This window comes from Papaver somniferum, chromosome 5 (genome assembly GCF_003573695.1).
Source record: "Papaver somniferum cultivar HN1 chromosome 5, ASM357369v1, whole genome shotgun sequence".
Lineage (NCBI taxonomy): Eukaryota > Viridiplantae > Streptophyta > Magnoliopsida > Ranunculales > Papaveraceae > Papaver > Papaver somniferum.
Window position 1 is genome coordinate 23,824,134 of NC_039362.1, and position 16,649 is coordinate 23,840,782.

At 37.1% G+C, this 16,649-nt stretch overlaps 2 protein-coding genes across 2 annotated transcripts; both read left to right on the forward strand.

The window, feature by feature from the left end:
* Positions 1-10,977: 10,977 nt before the first annotated feature.
* LOC113281171 (uncharacterized membrane protein At4g09580-like) lies at positions 10,978-13,059 on the forward strand. Its single transcript, XM_026529835.1, has 4 exons — positions 10,978-11,538; positions 12,045-12,315; positions 12,400-12,570; positions 12,658-13,059. The coding sequence occupies exons 1-4, from the start codon at positions 11,318-11,320 to the stop codon at positions 12,781-12,783; spliced, it is 789 nt and encodes a 262-aa protein (XP_026385620.1). The 5' UTR covers positions 10,978-11,317; the 3' UTR covers positions 12,784-13,059.
* A 1,343-nt stretch (positions 13,060-14,402) lies between these two features.
* LOC113281170 lies at positions 14,403-16,649 on the forward strand. The gene is made up of 2 exons (XM_026529833.1): positions 14,403-15,892; positions 16,513-16,649. The coding sequence occupies exon 1, from the start codon at positions 14,440-14,442 to the stop codon at positions 15,862-15,864; it is 1,425 nt and encodes a 474-aa protein (XP_026385618.1). The 5' UTR covers positions 14,403-14,439; the 3' UTR covers positions 15,865-15,892; positions 16,513-16,649.

Sequence of the window (16,649 nt, forward strand, 5' to 3'; positions counted from 1 at the left end):
GCATCATCGTTGTTGAAAATCCGTAGCTATAACAACGAGAAAACAAGAGTTCTCAATCATTGTTATACAATGTCATAGTATCATTACACAGTATCAAAGTTCAATTGTATCACAATTTTGACAACAATACTATGGTGATAAGTATCACTTCCCCTTAGTCAATACTCCATCTCACATGGAAACCACTCCCCCTTACATAATGATCCGAAAACATATGTATTTGTAGTGTGAACTACATATTAATTCTCCTCCTTTTTATCAATAAAATTGGCAAAGGTACAAGAACGAGATCCTAATGAAACTTTCGAAAGAGACATTTCATGACTAAAAGAAAGCATATATCAACTTGTTCTTTAGATGCAATCATAAAGCCGAAGCTAAATGCATTCATCAAGGAGTTTAAAGATACAAGATAACCCCTATAATATTCAACAGCCGCACTCCCCACAAAGATATGACAATTAAGCACAAGTTAAATTAAGAACTCTCCCCCATAAAATGTCATTCCCGAAAGAACAACAAGAGCGACCTTAATTTCGAAAGAAAAGAAGGATTTCTTTGGACATAACAAATCACATACGAGTATGAATTTGAATCCAAAGGATACTCAATTATATTAACTACAAGACAACCCATGATTAATTTACTCGGAAATGCTCAACATAAGTAAACTTATGGAGACTCAAAAATACTCAATTAGATTAATCACAAGAGAACCCATAATTAATATAATCGGAATACACAACCAAATTAACCACAAAAAGTAATCAATTTAATTGTACTGCTCGACATAAGAAAATTATGGAGCAATGACTAAGTTAATCATGAGAAAATAATCAACCCAGTCAAAAATGCTCAAACATAAGAAAACTTACGGAGCCATAACTAAATAACCAAACAAGATGATTAATTTAGGTGATTATGCTCGACATAAAGTACCTTACGGAACAATAACAAAGCTAATCATAGAAATAATCAGCTTGGTCGTTTAGTCCTCAACATAAGACACATTACGGAGCCTCACAGTAATACATAAAAGATTATGGATAAGGGAAGATCAATACTGCGGAATCCACAAGGATTCATTCTATTTTCCATCACTATTTTCATAACGACATACAATAGACATAATCCTTGCAGACAAAAGATTTTAACCTATCTTCCATCAAATATTGACATAATAGGCTTAACTTTTGTATTTGTCAAAAGTCAATTCATTCTTTCATTAATACATGCATATCAACTCATGAACGACTTTACTTTTGACAAGGTACGGGACAATCAAGTTCACGGACATAAACACACATATCCCATAACAATATTGCAATATATAAAACCGTAAAGATTAATACTGCAAAAATCATCTTCCAAACATTTTTTTAGAATTTAAAAAAATAAACCTAAAAACATGAAGATGAAAACATTGGACATAACTATGTGTAATCACAATCATGACTATTCCAAACTATAGTTATTCTTCTAATCAAAACAAGAAAAATAGAAGATTTACTAGGCAATAAGACCTTTGAAGAATTATTTATCGTCCCCGAACTCCTTGTCGTCAACAACCATTGGAACATAAGGTTCATTAAGGTAGGAGTTTATATCAATAAACCTTCTTGGATGATGTTGTCGAACTAGGGACTTCTGAATCTCATGAGTCTTATACATGAAAGCCTTTATTTGTTGAATCTCCTTTCACATCTCCTCCACCACTTCAAGAACGTCAGAAAACTTCTGAGAATTTGAAGGAACAACTCTTGGCTTCCTCACATTCCTTATTTTTCTTTTCAGGGTAGGAGGAAATGGAGATTTCTCCTTTTCCTTCATGATTGATGGCTTAACAATCATATTAGAATCTTTTCCATCAGAAGACATCATGCTTGGAGTATCCATAGACGTATTGTGAGAGGAAATCACAATTTATACTCAAGAAGTAGTCTCTATATAAAAAGAGGTTTTAAGGAAGGAAAAAGGAATGTAGGGTTTCGAAACCTTTGAACAAGTTCGTACACGACCGACTCTCAACTCTAGAAAGAGCAGAATTATCAATAATAACCCTCCTTTATTGATAGACACAAAACTAAGAAAAGAAGAAAACAAACTTTTCTTAAAGCCTGGGAGGTACACAATCTTGTCTCTTTTGATCAGGCACATGAGACAGGATTTACCAATCAACACAATCAAGTTGTGTTGCAGTGAACAACAATTTTTCCACTATTTTCCTCATGAGAGGAATCCACAGACCTTTGTCTATCAAACCGGCTCGACCATACTTTCTTCTCTAATGGTCTTGTTTTTCTTTGGAAACTAACTTCTTAGACGAACATAAAATCTTACGTACCTCAACAATCTTCTGGGCAAGTTTAAGCTTGTTTGCTAATCGATTTGCTCTTCGTTGAAGTTTGTTGACGTGTCTCGATTGGTGTTTGTACTTGAAACACCTTGATAATTCATGACCCTTTTGAGAACAAAATAAACACGTCAATCTTGAATAATATTCAGGCATCTGAGATGTGCAAGCAGCTAGACACATAGTGGATCCGAAACATTACAAAAAAATAGGTCAGTTTTTCTTCCATATTAGTTGGATTATCTTCGGAAAGAATATCGAGATTGATGTATGTATTGATACAGTTATCAAAATCAATATTTTCATCCAGAAGTGCAACAATTTATTTCTCATCTTCATTAGACTCATAGTTGTTAGACATTTCATCAAGAGTTGCAGCAAGACCTTTGTTCCCAGTATATTTCTTACGATATGGACACTCGTTTGCAAAATGACCAAATCCTTTACACTTAAAGCACTGAGGCATATCCTCGTCGTCAGTTTCATCAATATCCATGTTTTTAGGAGGAACACGATTATGAGGTTTGACTGATACCTTAGGATTATCTCTGGAAAACCGTTTACTTCTCTTCAGTAGAAGATCCCTAAAATGTCTTGTGATCATCGAGACTGATTTGTCAAGATCTTCATCTGATGATTTGTAAAGATCTTCATCTGATGATCTGTCTCAGAGTGATCATCTTCAGAGATATACACTTTTTTACTTTTATCATGTAATTTAGTGTCCTTTAGTGCTGAACGCAACATCCTTAGATTTGGATGAATGCTCATGATCAAATATCTTAAGCTTCCCAACCAGTGTATTTCTGGAGAGATTATCTAGGTTATTTCCCTCAACGATGGCATGCTTCTTATAATCGTATCTAGATGGAAACGATCTGAGAATTTTCATCACAATGTCCTTTTCAGGAATAGTCTTACCCAATTCAAAAGATGCATTAACAATTTCAGACACTTTGTGATTAAACCCATCAAATGTTTCTTCATCTGCCATACAAAGGTTTTCCCAATCGGAATTAAGGTTTTGAAGCCTAGCTTCCTTTTCACTGGTATTACCTTCAAATATGGTTTCTAAGATATCCCAAGCTTCTTTAGACTTAGTGCAATTTGATACATGGTGCTGAAGATTTGGGGTAATGGCATGTATAATGGCATTCAAACAGTCGGAATTTTGCTTTGCATCATTTATCTCGGCAGGGGTGTATTCACCAATGTCCTTGGGAACATTTACATCTCCAACTGCCACGACGAGAGCATTATATCCATTAACAACATATACCCATGATTCAAAATCACGTGCTTGAAGAAAAGCTCGCATAGAAATTTTCCACCATAAGTAATTAGAGCCATCGAAGAGTGTTGGTACGTTTATTGAGATAGCACCTCTGTCCATAGAGTCAGATCGCTATAAACACAGACTTGTAAGGTCTTTAACGTGTTTGCTTGCTCTGATACCAATTGAAAAAGCGGGGGTCTAACAACCACACCCAATATTTTGCTTAACAATCTGTATGGACTAACTCCAATATACTTTGCTATAGAATCAACTATACAGTTAGACTCAATCTAGATAAAAGTATATCAAAGGAGTTAATATCTCAATCTTTGGATTTGATATATACTCAAGCAAATAGAAATCTGCGAGTCTTTATCAAATACTAGAGAGATAACTTGGATGGTACCAAAGACCAATATCCAAGTGTCAATCAATTTAAATCAACAACCAAAAGATCAGATATTCTAATTGATTGAACAACGCACAACCTGTGATATTTCAATTATATGACGAAATATAATGCGGAATAGAAATATCACAGACACTAGAATTTTGTTAACGAGGAAACCGCAAATGCAGAGAAACCTCGGGACCTAGTCCATATTGAACACACATTCTATTAAGCCGCTACAGACACTAGCCTACTCAAAACTAACTTCGGTCTGGACTGTAGTTGAACCCCAACCAATCTCACACTGATCCAAGGTACATTTATGCTCCTACGTCTCTGATCCCAGCAGGATACTACGTACTTGATTCCCTTAGCTGATCTCACCCACAACTAAGAGTTGCTACGACCCAAAGTGGAAGACTTTAATAAATAAATCTGTATTACACAGAAAAGTCTATAGGATTGAATAAATTTGTCTCCTACATAAATACCCAAGAGTTTGTTCCATCTTTTAATAAATCAAGGTGAACAGGAAACAATTGATAACCCGGACTTATATTCCCGAAGAACAGCGTAGTATTATCAATCACCTTACAATAGTCTTAATCGACGCAGTGAAAAAAGATATTGTGGAATCACAAACGATGTGACGAAGATGTTTGTGATTACTTTTTATCTTGCCTATCGGAGATAGAAATCTCAATCCAATTATTAAAATTGTACTCGTACGATAGAAACAACAAGATCAGATCACACAACTATGATAAAGTAGTATCGGTCTGGCTTCACAATCCCAATGAAGTCTTTAAGTCGTCAACCCGGTTTGAGAAAAGAAAACCAAAGGTTAAAGGAGAACCAACTCTAGCTTACACAACTAGTATCACACAGAATGTGTGGGGATTAGGTTTCCCAGTTGCTAGAGTTCTCCCTTATATAGTCTTTCAAATAAGGGTTTGCAATCAATGTTAGCTTAGTAACAAAGCATTCAATATTCACCAATAGATGAAAACCTGATTATATTCAAGATAATATTTATCAGCCGTTAGATCAAAAACATATCTTGTTATACACAAATGAAATGCACGTTTCTAGGCTCGTGTGACCGTACCCAAACTTGTACATTAGTTGGTTCAACAATAATTAACCAAATGGTTAGCCATATGATCACTTTCATATAAACCATATTCTTCTTCACCATAGCTAGTTCAAATGACTCAAATGAACTAGTTAGAGAGTTGTTCAATTGCTTAGATCTTATGTAACTTCACAAGACACAATCGAATCAAAAACGATTTGATTCACTCGAATCGGTTCATGAACTTTATATCCACGGTTTGCAAAAGCATTCCTTAGTCAATATAAAGATGAGTTCATGAACAATCGTTTTTAGATATAACCTACTCAAGTTCGCGGACTGGGTTCGCGGACTTAAGTTCCTGGAAAGAGTTTCAAACTCCAGCAGATATTCTCGGGTCGAGAACTATCGTCAGTTCGCGGACTGAGTTTGCTGAGTGAGTTCTCAAACTCCAGCAGATATTCTCAGGTCTAGAACTTCCGCCAGTTCGCGGACTGAGTTCGCAAACTTGTGCAAACTTCCGGTTCTCTTGATCAGTAAAGTTCGCAAACTTTGGTTCAAGGAATAGGACATATGCATATATGTGTTTCCACAACAATGCTTATATCCACCAATGGTTATATAATCTAAACTCTCATTTCAATCATTGAAACATTCTCAGAGGACGTTAAATAGTTGTTATTCACAAACCATTTTTCGTCAGAGCAATTTTCAAAGTGATTGAAACATAATATGACTTTCGTCAAAAGGTAAAGATGAACTTGGCTAAAGCGAAAGCTTGCCAACACGTATTTCGAGAAATAGATAGGAGAGATAAATTCGGCTCGAAATACCAATGTGTATAATCTAAATCTATATAGCAAAATGACCTTTGTCTCAAGATAAGAGATAAATAGACTTTTGAGTGATAGATAAGTTCAAGTATCCACATACCTTTTAGTCGATGAAGATCCACCAGTTCCTTGAGTATTCCTTCGTCTTGTATGATGATTTGCATGGAGTTCTTGAGCTCAACTACACTTTCTATCCTAGTCCGAGACCTTAGCTATAGTAGACTAGAAATCAAGACTTATAGTTTTGATCACTAACATTGACAAACATGCTTGAGATAGCAAACACATGCGAGTTCGACCGAGCAATGCTCTAACATTTGTCTTGGCCACAGGGATGAAAGTTTCTTCAAAATCCATGCATGGTTGCTGATGATACCCCTTAGCTACTAGTCTGGCCTTGAATTTTTCTATCTCACCATTTGCATGATATTTGATCCTGAACATCCGTTGACAACCCACAATATTTTTCCCTGCAACTGGTGGAACCAAAGTCCAGGTACAAGCATCTCTTAAAGCAGTGTATTCATTTACAGATGCAATGTGCCATACTTTCTCCTTTTTGGCAGCAGTAATGCAAGTTGGGACAGTAACCATAAAAGCAGTTGGTATAGGATGTTTGGTGGAAAAATAATATTTTGGGGTGTAAATTCCATGTTTGCCTCTAGTAACCATAGGATGATCAATGGTTATGATGGTTAGTGAAATTGAGGAGGCTGCATTGGGAGGTGATATGGATGCAATAGGCTCTGCATGCTGAGTGGGAGAGTGAATGACTTCAGGCACTGAAGATGGTAAGTTGAGAATAGTGTTGTAAGGGAAGGAGGTTTCATTGAAGGATACATGCCTGGGTATATATATTGTGCCAGTGATTGGGTCAAGTCATTTGTATCCCTTATGATGTAGACTATATCCTAGAAAGACACAGTGTTTGCTCCTAGGTTCTAGTTTATTTTATGTATATGGTTTGAGCCATGGGAAACATGCACAACCAAAAATTTTGAGGAAGTTATAGTCTGGAATTTTATGAAAAAACAGCTCAAATGGAGTTTGAAATGCTATTGATTTGGTAGGAAGTATGTTGATTAGGTAGTTTGTTGTGTGAAGTGCATCAAGCCAATACTGAAAAGGGAGTTTTGCCTGATGCAAAAGTGTTCTAGTGACTCCTAAAAGATGTTTGTTCTTGACTTCTACAACACCATTTTGTTCTGGTGTGTGTGGACAAGACATCTCATGAGTGATGCCCTTGGAAGCACAGAACTGAGTTAGTAGATTGTTTAAAAATTCACCTCCATTGTCAGTTCTGATAGTGACAAAAGAGTGAGACAATAGTTTTTCTATTCTTGTGACAAAACAGATAAATTCATGTTTAAAATCAGATTTAGATGACAAGGGAAGAATCCAACAGTACTTTGTAAACTCATCAACAACATTTGCATAATATAGAGTACCATTAGTAGAGGGTGTAGAGCAAGGACCCCATAAATCCATGTCCAAAAATTGAAGTGGTTTAGTAGACACAATACAAGAAATTTGAAAAGGAAGTTTATTACTTCTACACATTTTGCAATCAACACAAAAGAGAGGTTTATTAAAAACATTTGGCAATTTCAACTTAGTGCATATTTTTTGAAGAGTCTGAAAAGATGGATGCCCAAGTCTTCTATGGAGGAGAGCATTGTCAGTAGCTGTAGTTGTGGTAAGAGCATGAGGAGTGGAGCTGAAAGTGAGTGGGTAGAGTCCATTTTGTGTGGCCCTTGGAAAAGAATCTTCCCAGAGTTGATATCCTTCACAGCAAATCCATTTGAGTCAAGAGTTAATGTGCAGTGATTGTCATAAGTAAATTTATGAATTGAAAGAAGATTACGGGATGATGCAGGAACTATGAGGACATCATTTAACTGAAAGGAATGATCATGAACATGTTTATAAGAATTTCCCTTGTGAGTTATAGTCATACCTTCACCATTGGCAGTATGAATGACCTTTGTACCATCATATCGAGTTACTTCTTGACATCCTTCTGTAGTGGATGAGATGTGATGATGGGATCCACTATCAACAATCCATTCCTCAATATCAAATATGTCTGCAGCAGCAAGCATTGCACTTAGATTGTTGGGTGGTGCTCTTCCTTGATAGGTGACATTGAATCCCTGAACACAAGTAGTTGCAATGTGATTCTTCATTCCACAAAGCTGACATGGAATTTTTTCAGGGATGGTTGCACCGCTGCCATAGTTTTGGGTGTTGAAAATGCAGGATTTGGGCGTCTGCCACCTGAATAGCCTCTGCCAGTGAATGAGCCTCTGGTGTTGGTGTTGTGATTGTAGTAAGAACCCCTATTAGCCATGAATGCTCTAGCATCTAGGTCTTCTTGATCCTTAGCAGTCTTGAGTCATTCATTAATGACAACTGCCTCACTGAGTAGATTGTTGTGCAGTTCAATGCAGGTGACTGATGGGTATCTATGCCTCATGGATGTAGCAAATGGTATATAATATGAATTTAGGGCTTTGAGAGTGATAACCACCAGTTCTTTGTCAGAGATAAACTCACTTGATGCAGCTAGTTGGTCAAAGAGAAGTTTGATTTCACTAATGAGTGTTGGTATAGATTTGTCTCCTTGTGTAATGAAGAGTGGTTTTGTGCGAAGTTGAAGAGTATGAGCTGAAGATGCTCGTCCAAAGCGTTCCTCTATACTGGTCCATAGCTGGTGAGAGGTTTCAGATCTGGAAAAGTATGCAATAACAGAGTCTGAAATTGTCGAATTGAGCCACATAATAATTGTTGAATCTTCATCCATCCAATCAATATACAGAGGATTTTCAATTCCATTCAACTAATTTCGTTGATTTGTGTATTGTGAAGAGCATTGATTTGAACCATCTTGATATTCATAAGCTTGTATTTTTGAATTACAGGCTTGAGGAGGTTTTCCATGTGATAAAGTTATCTTCAGTGAGTTTGAAATGAACGAAATTTGTTAACTGATTTAAATGGATGTTGGAAAACGAATTTGAGGTTGGGTTTTCCATTTTTGTTATGTAAGTAGAGAAATATTAGAAAAATAATAAAGGAAGATGATGAATCTCAAGAAAGATAAAGGGTTAAGAGGTCTTCTCTGAAACAGAATAATTGACACAATTGCAGATGCAAATTTGATAAAGGCGATAGTAATGAAAACATTAGCAGCAAAGAACAGGATCGAAGAAAAAATTAGAGGAAAGGAAGAAATCCTAACCTCCCCTGTCTGATACCATGATGGTATTGCATCAATCATTGAGAAATTGAGATTTAATTTATTACAGAGAAGATAAGTTTCATTACAGAACTTGCATAAACTTGAGGGAAGTATTGAATGAAATATTTAAGGAGAGACAGAGAACTAAACGTCCTGCTACGGAGTTGTGTCTCTGTTGATATTTATTATTATTGTTGATAATCGATAAAAGATGTGATCACCCTCTCCATTGTTCTATGCATCCAAAATATCTCTCAATTCTTTATTATTCTTCATATGTATCATTAAAACAGGATTTTAGTTCCTGCTGCTATTGTATTAGTGTAAACTACAGAGAACCATCTGACAAATGAATTGACTTCCTTCTAACTCTCTAAGGATGAAATGTATCACTTCCTATTACCCAGTTTTTGTGTCATGTCTGTTAAGTAGTTTCGTCTTGAAGTCTTTGAACAACAACGCACGTCTTATTTATCTACCTGCGGATAAATATGAATCTATCAATTGTTGCATTCCGTTATTGCTCTTTATCGTCACCGAAATGGGACCTTTCTTCTGACGGTTTCGACAAACAGCAAACTCATGAAACATCTCTTGAATTCCAGCGAATGCCACTAAAAACTCTGCAGCTTGTGACTGGTTCAACAGTTTCTTCACCACCAGTTCTAATGTCATGTACCTAAGTTTCTGAGCCTAATTGTAAACCCTGTCAATTTTCTTGAACTCAGAATAAACACAAGCCAAATCAGAAGCAATATTGCTGGTTCTCTTAGATGCTTTATTAAAAGGAAGGTGAAGTATACAATTAGCTTGAATTTCTGCCATTTCCTCATCAAGAATCAACTCTTCAGTACGAGTTTTTTTAATCAAATCTGACAAAACTCTTTCACTTCTTGAAAGTGGAGTACTAGCAGTAATTCCAGAAGATGAAGAAGACGATTTCGGTGTACGTGAAAATGATTGAAAAAAACACTAAACCCTAATAAGGAAAGTACACGTACACTACACATGAGGGACTGCATGAGTAACATGTTGTCTTAACCTGCAGTACATCCCAAATTATCCTTCACTACACCATCTGTGTCATTAGAAACTTGTTCAAACTAATTAAATTAAATTTTTCTTATATTTTCCTGAATGATTCTGACATTTTTTTTTGTTGAGTAAAAGAAGATTATATTAAGAAAAAAATGTATGTACAGAGCCTGGAAAGCAACTCACACATAGTTACATGTGAAGAAATGTTTTCCAGTGGAACAAAATTTCATTTACAGATAACCTTCTAAACGCCTCACTCTCAAAGTGCCACAAAATTAAGGTTTGTTTGATATGTAAACATAATTCCTCCACGATTTTGCTTCTCCCACCAAAAGTCCTGCCATTCCTCTCATTCCACAAATTTCACAAAACAGCATATATAAGCTTCTCCCAAATCTTTTTGCATCTACCTTGAAGTGCTACCCCTCCCCAAAGATCAAACAGTTCAAACACCGTCACATAAGCACCACTACTCGCGTTACAAAGACTGAAAAAAATATTGCCGTACCTCCTTAGCATAATCACAATGCTGAAAGATGTGATCAGAAATCTCTACTTTTTTCTTGCAAACATTGCATAAAACACTTTGAACCTGACGTTGTTAGATCAAAAATGAACGTTGTTAGATCAAAAATGACTTCCCTCGTTAAAAAAGTAAAAAATTCTTCTCCAATAGTTTCACATGAGAAACGTGGATGACGTGTCAGACTAGAACTACCAAACACATCGTATTAATGAGTTTCGGTTTTCAGTTTTTTATTATTCAGAAACACAAACATAAACCAAATTTCGAAACCAATCCAAATCCCTTCCCTCCACGTAAAGAAGGGGAAGAAAGGAGTTGAGATTGGATTTCGAAATCCCTACCTATCACCCCAGGGAATATTCCTGAGCGTCTCAGAATCCAGCTAGCTGATGAGCCATTGAATAGACAAAGAAGAAGAAGCAAAACGATAACGTCTGCACTTGCAGAAGGGGAAGGATAAGAAGGAAGCGAAACCTAATTTTCAAATTAGGCTTCTGAATTTTTTTATCTTTTCTCTCTCTCTGTCTCGTTTATAAAATACTAAACCACAATAGATAATTTCTTCTTCAGATCGAAACAAAACAATGGAGAAGAGAGGAGAAGAAATTGGTGTTGCACAGAATCAGATAAAGACTAGTAGTAGCAATGGATCTAAGTTCCCATTGACATTTTGGGAGGTTACTATTGCTTTGTCTGTTGTTTCTAGTTTTGTTTTAGGGCTTCTCGGCGTCTATTTGACGTTACCAACTTCTGATTATAGTTTCCTTAAGCTTCCTCGGAGTCTTGAAGATCTTCAGCTTCTCAGGTATAATAACTTACTTTTCCCCATTAATTTCGGTCATTATTTGTTCTAGGAATTTGATTTTTTTTTTCTCTTTTTATGCCCATGTCATTAGGATGGATAGTCAATAAAATCTAAGAAGAAATCTAAGAATTGAATAACTATGGAAACTTTTTTATTCAATTTATCTTGTAATTTGTTCTTCAATAACATAAGCCAGTACTGTTATCAAAACTAATCAGCCAATATAAGCCCCACCAAAAACGATGCAAGACTACCCTGTTGAATTTAATTTTGATGCTAGGTAGTAGTAGACCGTGGAGAGAATCACAAGTGAGATTATAGAAACAACTTTGTATGCTTATTTGATAAATAAAAGTCCACTTCGATCCAAATCTCCAAGATATAGCTGTGTTAGCCGTGTAATAGTTTGTGTGTCCTTGTGCTACAAACGCACCACATTTGCTCACTGAGCCATACATACCTCTGTGGTGGTAAATCATTGAGTTTTACCTTCTATTCTTTTGCAGGGATCACCTTGAAGATTACACGAGCGACTACACAATACAAGTTCTTGTGGGGTACCTTGTTGTCTACATCTTCATGCAGACTTTCATGATTCCTGGAACAGTTTTTATGTCGTTACTTGCGGGAGCACTTTTTGGAGTAGTCAAAGGTGTTGCTCTCGTTGTCTTTGCTGCCACTGCTGGTGCTTCATCCTGCTTCTTTCTCTCAAAAGTCATAGGAAAGCCTCTTGCAGTTTGTTTGTGGCCAGACAAATTGACATTCTTCCAAAATCAGGTGAGTAGAGATTTATTATTTGCCATGTGATATGCGACGGTTCTGTTTGCTTGAGGTTGCTTATATCCTGTATTTCACTAACAGGTGGCTCAAAGAAGAGGGGGACTGCTCAACTACATGCTTTTCCTAAGAGTCACTCCCACCTTACCAAATACCTTCATCAATGTAGCTTCCCCAATAGTTGATGTACCTTTCTATATTTTCTTCACCGCAACTTTCATCGGCCTAATTCCTGCTGCTTATGTGACAGTTAGGGTACGCTTTCGTTTGGATAGCTTCTCGTTAAACTTGAATAGATTTAGTAGTATCTGAACTGTATAAACAACTCTTCTTTTTGTGCAGGCTGGGATAGCTCTTGGAGAGTTGAGATCTCTGGGTGACCTGTACGATTTTCAGTCGATTGCGACCTTATTCCTCATTGGGGTTGTCTCTATCACTCCTACACTTTTGAGCAAGAACAAGTCATAGAAGGGGGCGTGATAAGAAAGATGCACATTATGCAGAGGAATCGGGCGAACTAGGGATGCAACTTTGCGAGGGCTATCCAGGGATACATTTTAGGCCCAATCCCCTTCCCTTGCTCGTCGTTCAGTTTCCTCCCATGTTGGGTATGATGGGTAAGCACCTTGGACAATGGATTGAGATGTAAATCTTATTACCAAGGCAGGCTTGCTGTGTTTCTGTACATTGTTTAATCTTGTGGTTTTTTGAAATAAATGAAGTTCAGCAAATTGTGTTTTTGAAGCTTTTAGTTCCTTGTATATCTTAGTAGGTAGTCCCCCAAATCAGGACTCCTTAAATATATGGGAGGCCATCTCTAGTTCTGTACCTAACTTAACTGTAGACAAGGGGACCTCTTTCCCCTTATCTTTTTATACTTGCTATGGAAGCCTTTTCAAGACAATTGAACTAGCAGGAAAAAAGAAATCGGATAACAGGTATGAAAATCTCCAGATCTGCTCCAAAAATCAATCAGAAATCGGATAACAGGTATGAAAATCTCCAGATCTACTCCAAAAATCAATCATCTACTATTTGCGGATGATTGTATTTTCAAACTCAGACTAATAACTTACTTCATGTTATAGAAGATTTCAGTGCTTGTTCACGTCAACTAATCAACTTCCATAAGTCAGTTGTGTACTTCAGTAATAATATGTCTCCTACAACTTGTCAAATTATAAGCGGCATTCTTCAAGTCAGAGAACTGGATATATTTGATGAAAAATACCGAGGTTTGCCTTTTTTGTGCGAAGAAACAGAAAAATATCATTCTCAACACTCATTCAGAAAATTGATATAAGGTTTTCAAGATGGGCTAGTATTAATTTACCTGAAGCTCGTAGATTTGTGATGATAAGAAATGTCACTTATGCTATTCTTGTGCATCACATGACAAGCTTTAAACTGCCTGACAGTACTATTGCTAAAATGAAATCAAGACAACAAATGTTCAGGAGAAATAAAAAGAATAACAAAGGCAGAGAGAATGCACGAAAAGTGAGTGATCGGAAAAATGCTGAGTGTTCCGATGAGGATCCTGGTGCTAAATGGATTGAAGTGAAGATGAAAAATAAGGTAAAGTCGATTGTTCTCGATGAGGTTGCTTTGGAAGGAAAGCAAACTTGTAAGGTTGAAGCTAAAACCTTTTCATTCGAGAAGGGCGCTGGTTCTAAAGAGGGATTTTTTCTCATTAAAGAGGTAAAGGGTGATAATAATTTTGTTTCTTTGTGGGTCAGTTCAAAGGGATTATTATGGATCTATACTACGATCTCCAATCTTTTGTTGAAAGAATGGTCTGCAAAAGAACATTGGGATCATATGCTCCCTGGTGAATGGTTAATGTCATCTAGGGGAAAGAACAAAAATGGGCAATACTTTAAAGTTTCTGGTCCAAACAAAAAGGGGGGTATATCAGATCTCTTCATTCCGGCCGGTAGGAATCTTGAGGGATGGCACAGGATTGTGAGGATCTTGGAGCATTTAACTACAGTGATTTCTTTGGAAGATACATCTAGAATTAATCCTCTTGTGATTGGTAAAACTCATGTAACTAATCAGGAAGTAATGGTGGAGGCGTCTCTCTTTAATGAAGGTGGATTGGATTGAATAAATTGGAATCAAATGATGGTCTTAAGGGCTAATAAACCAGTTGATTCATGGAGCTCTATTGGAGTGGAGCTTGGGAGATTTTTGAAGGTTAAAACCAATTTTCACTTCCAACCATTTTCGGCAAATCAATCCCTATTTTTCTTAAGAAACCCGTCGGATCGTGATCATCTGCTTAAAATTGGAGTTTGGTCTTGCAACTCTTATGCCTTCAAATTTGTAAACTGGTCTTCTAAAGAAAATCTCTACACTCAGTCCAATAATGAGGTTTCTTCTGGGTCCTGGGTATTGATCCAAGGGGTTCCTTTTTCTTTATGGAACCAAATAACTTTTCAAACTATTGGTGCAAAGCTTGGAGGTTTAATTCAGGTCTCTCCATTCACGGCTAATGGCTGGGACATCTCTGTTATGAAACTCAAAGTTAAAGGACCACTTGTTGTTGGTTTTTCAAAGCTTCGTATCAACTTCAAGTCTTTTCCTTTTTCTGCTACGGTCTCTCTTGCTATTGATCAATCAGAAAACATCATTTCGTCCTTTGGAAGGATAACCATTAAGAAAGAGGAATTGGAGCTAAGCAGTACACCAAAATCTCCTTCTCAGGAGGAAATTCCGGCGCGCAGTATTCCGGCAAACCAGGACGAGGAGAACCCGGATTTTGCAGTTAAAGGTCCAGCTGTTGATCTCTCGTTGGACGATTTTCCTGTGTTTGCAACGGTACAATTAGGGTCAAAAGTTAGTACATCCAATGGAGTTCAGTCACAGTCTTTGCCTCTTGAGTTGACTGCTCATCCAGCTGGTGCAAGCTCGGCCGCAAGTCCCCTTCGAATGTTGCGCCACTCTGAAATGTTAATCAATGGAATTATCGTGAACAAAGGGACCCATAAGGTTCAAACGGTTACTTTGGATGTGGTGTGTGAAGCCCATGTGCCCACTAGCCCTACATCTGTTCATACGGATGAAAACTGGGTTAAGCATAAGCAAGTCGGTACCTTCCCTAAGGGATTTCTTGATAAGATGAAGGGTACTAATGGTGATAAATATTTAGATCATTATAGTACTTCTTCGCTCTCGGAAGATTCAGCACATATCTTGAACCAAGGAGGGATATGTTCTAAGTTTGCCACCGATAATATCGATCCGGCAGCTGAAATTATTCCAGATACGTTTGATAATTCTAATTGTGTGGTGAATATAGAAAATGGGATTGGCGAGAGAGTTGAGAGTCTGATGGATAAAAGGCTACAACAATCCAATGGCTACTTTGGCAAAATTTTGGAGCCTTGTGGGTCTTCTTCTGAGATGGAATCGAAGCAAGTAAATGGCTCTTTCGACTCTTTTGTGGCTGAAACAGAAAATTGGAATTCAGACAAGGAATTAGAGGGTCCTGAATTTGATTTAAATCAAAAGGAAAGTCAAATGGGGGTGATACAAGTACTTTGATGCCAGCCTTCGAGTGCATACCATTCAGGTACTAATCCTAACTTAATGCCAACCCCTTCTAAGCAATTCTTCGCTGAAGCTCTTCATGATAAGGATAAAGAAGTTGTTGCTATCGAATTTCTAAAATCTAGGTGCAACCCTGCTTTTTTAATGATTCGTGAAATTGGTTCGACAATGTCGATGGATTTACCAGAAGTAGAGAATGACCTCATTAGGGTTTTGATGCAATCTGTTGTTACCAACCCAAGTGCTTTTAACCACGAGTACAGGGAGGTTGTGGAGGGGAATCAACCAATTGTTTAATTTGGTTGTTATTTCGCTGAGGGCCAATTATTTTGTTTTAATGTTAAATTTGATTTCTTGGAATGTTAAGAGTCTTCGTTCGACTCGTAGGAGGGGTAGAGTTAAGAAGTGGATTTTCTTGAACAAGCCTGACCTAGTGGTTTTTCAAGAATCTATTCTTCCTTCTTGTTCTGACTTCATTGTTAAACAAATTTGGGGTCCTAGGGTCTGTGATTGGAGATCTCTAGACTCTATCGGCAGATCTGGGGGCATTCTATGTATATGGAATCCTAATACTATTTCCATTCAATCTGAAATTATTGGGGTATACTCGATAACTTTGTATTTTATGACTGTATGTGATAGCTTCCACTGGATTTTCTCTGCTGTCTATGGTCCGTGTGATACTGTCGAAAGAAGAAACTTATGGCAAGAACTTCAACTGATGAGGCTTATCTGGAATCTTCCTTGGTGTATTGGAGGGGATTTCAATGAAGTGAGGC

Coding starts and splice junctions, on each gene's coding strand:
- LOC113281171 (XM_026529835.1), top strand. CDS start 11,318: ATGGAGAAGAGAGGAGAAGAAATTGGTGTTGCACAGAATCAGATAAAG. Junction 11,539..12,044: donor GAAGATCTTCAGCTTCTCAG/GTATAATAACTT, acceptor ATTCTTTTGCAG/GGATCACCTTGAAGATTACA. Junction 12,316..12,399: donor TGACATTCTTCCAAAATCAG/GTGAGTAGAGAT, acceptor TTTCACTAACAG/GTGGCTCAAAGAAGAGGGGG.
- LOC113281170 (XM_026529833.1), top strand. CDS start 14,440: ATGATGGTCTTAAGGGCTAATAAACCAGTTGATTCATGGAGCTCTATT.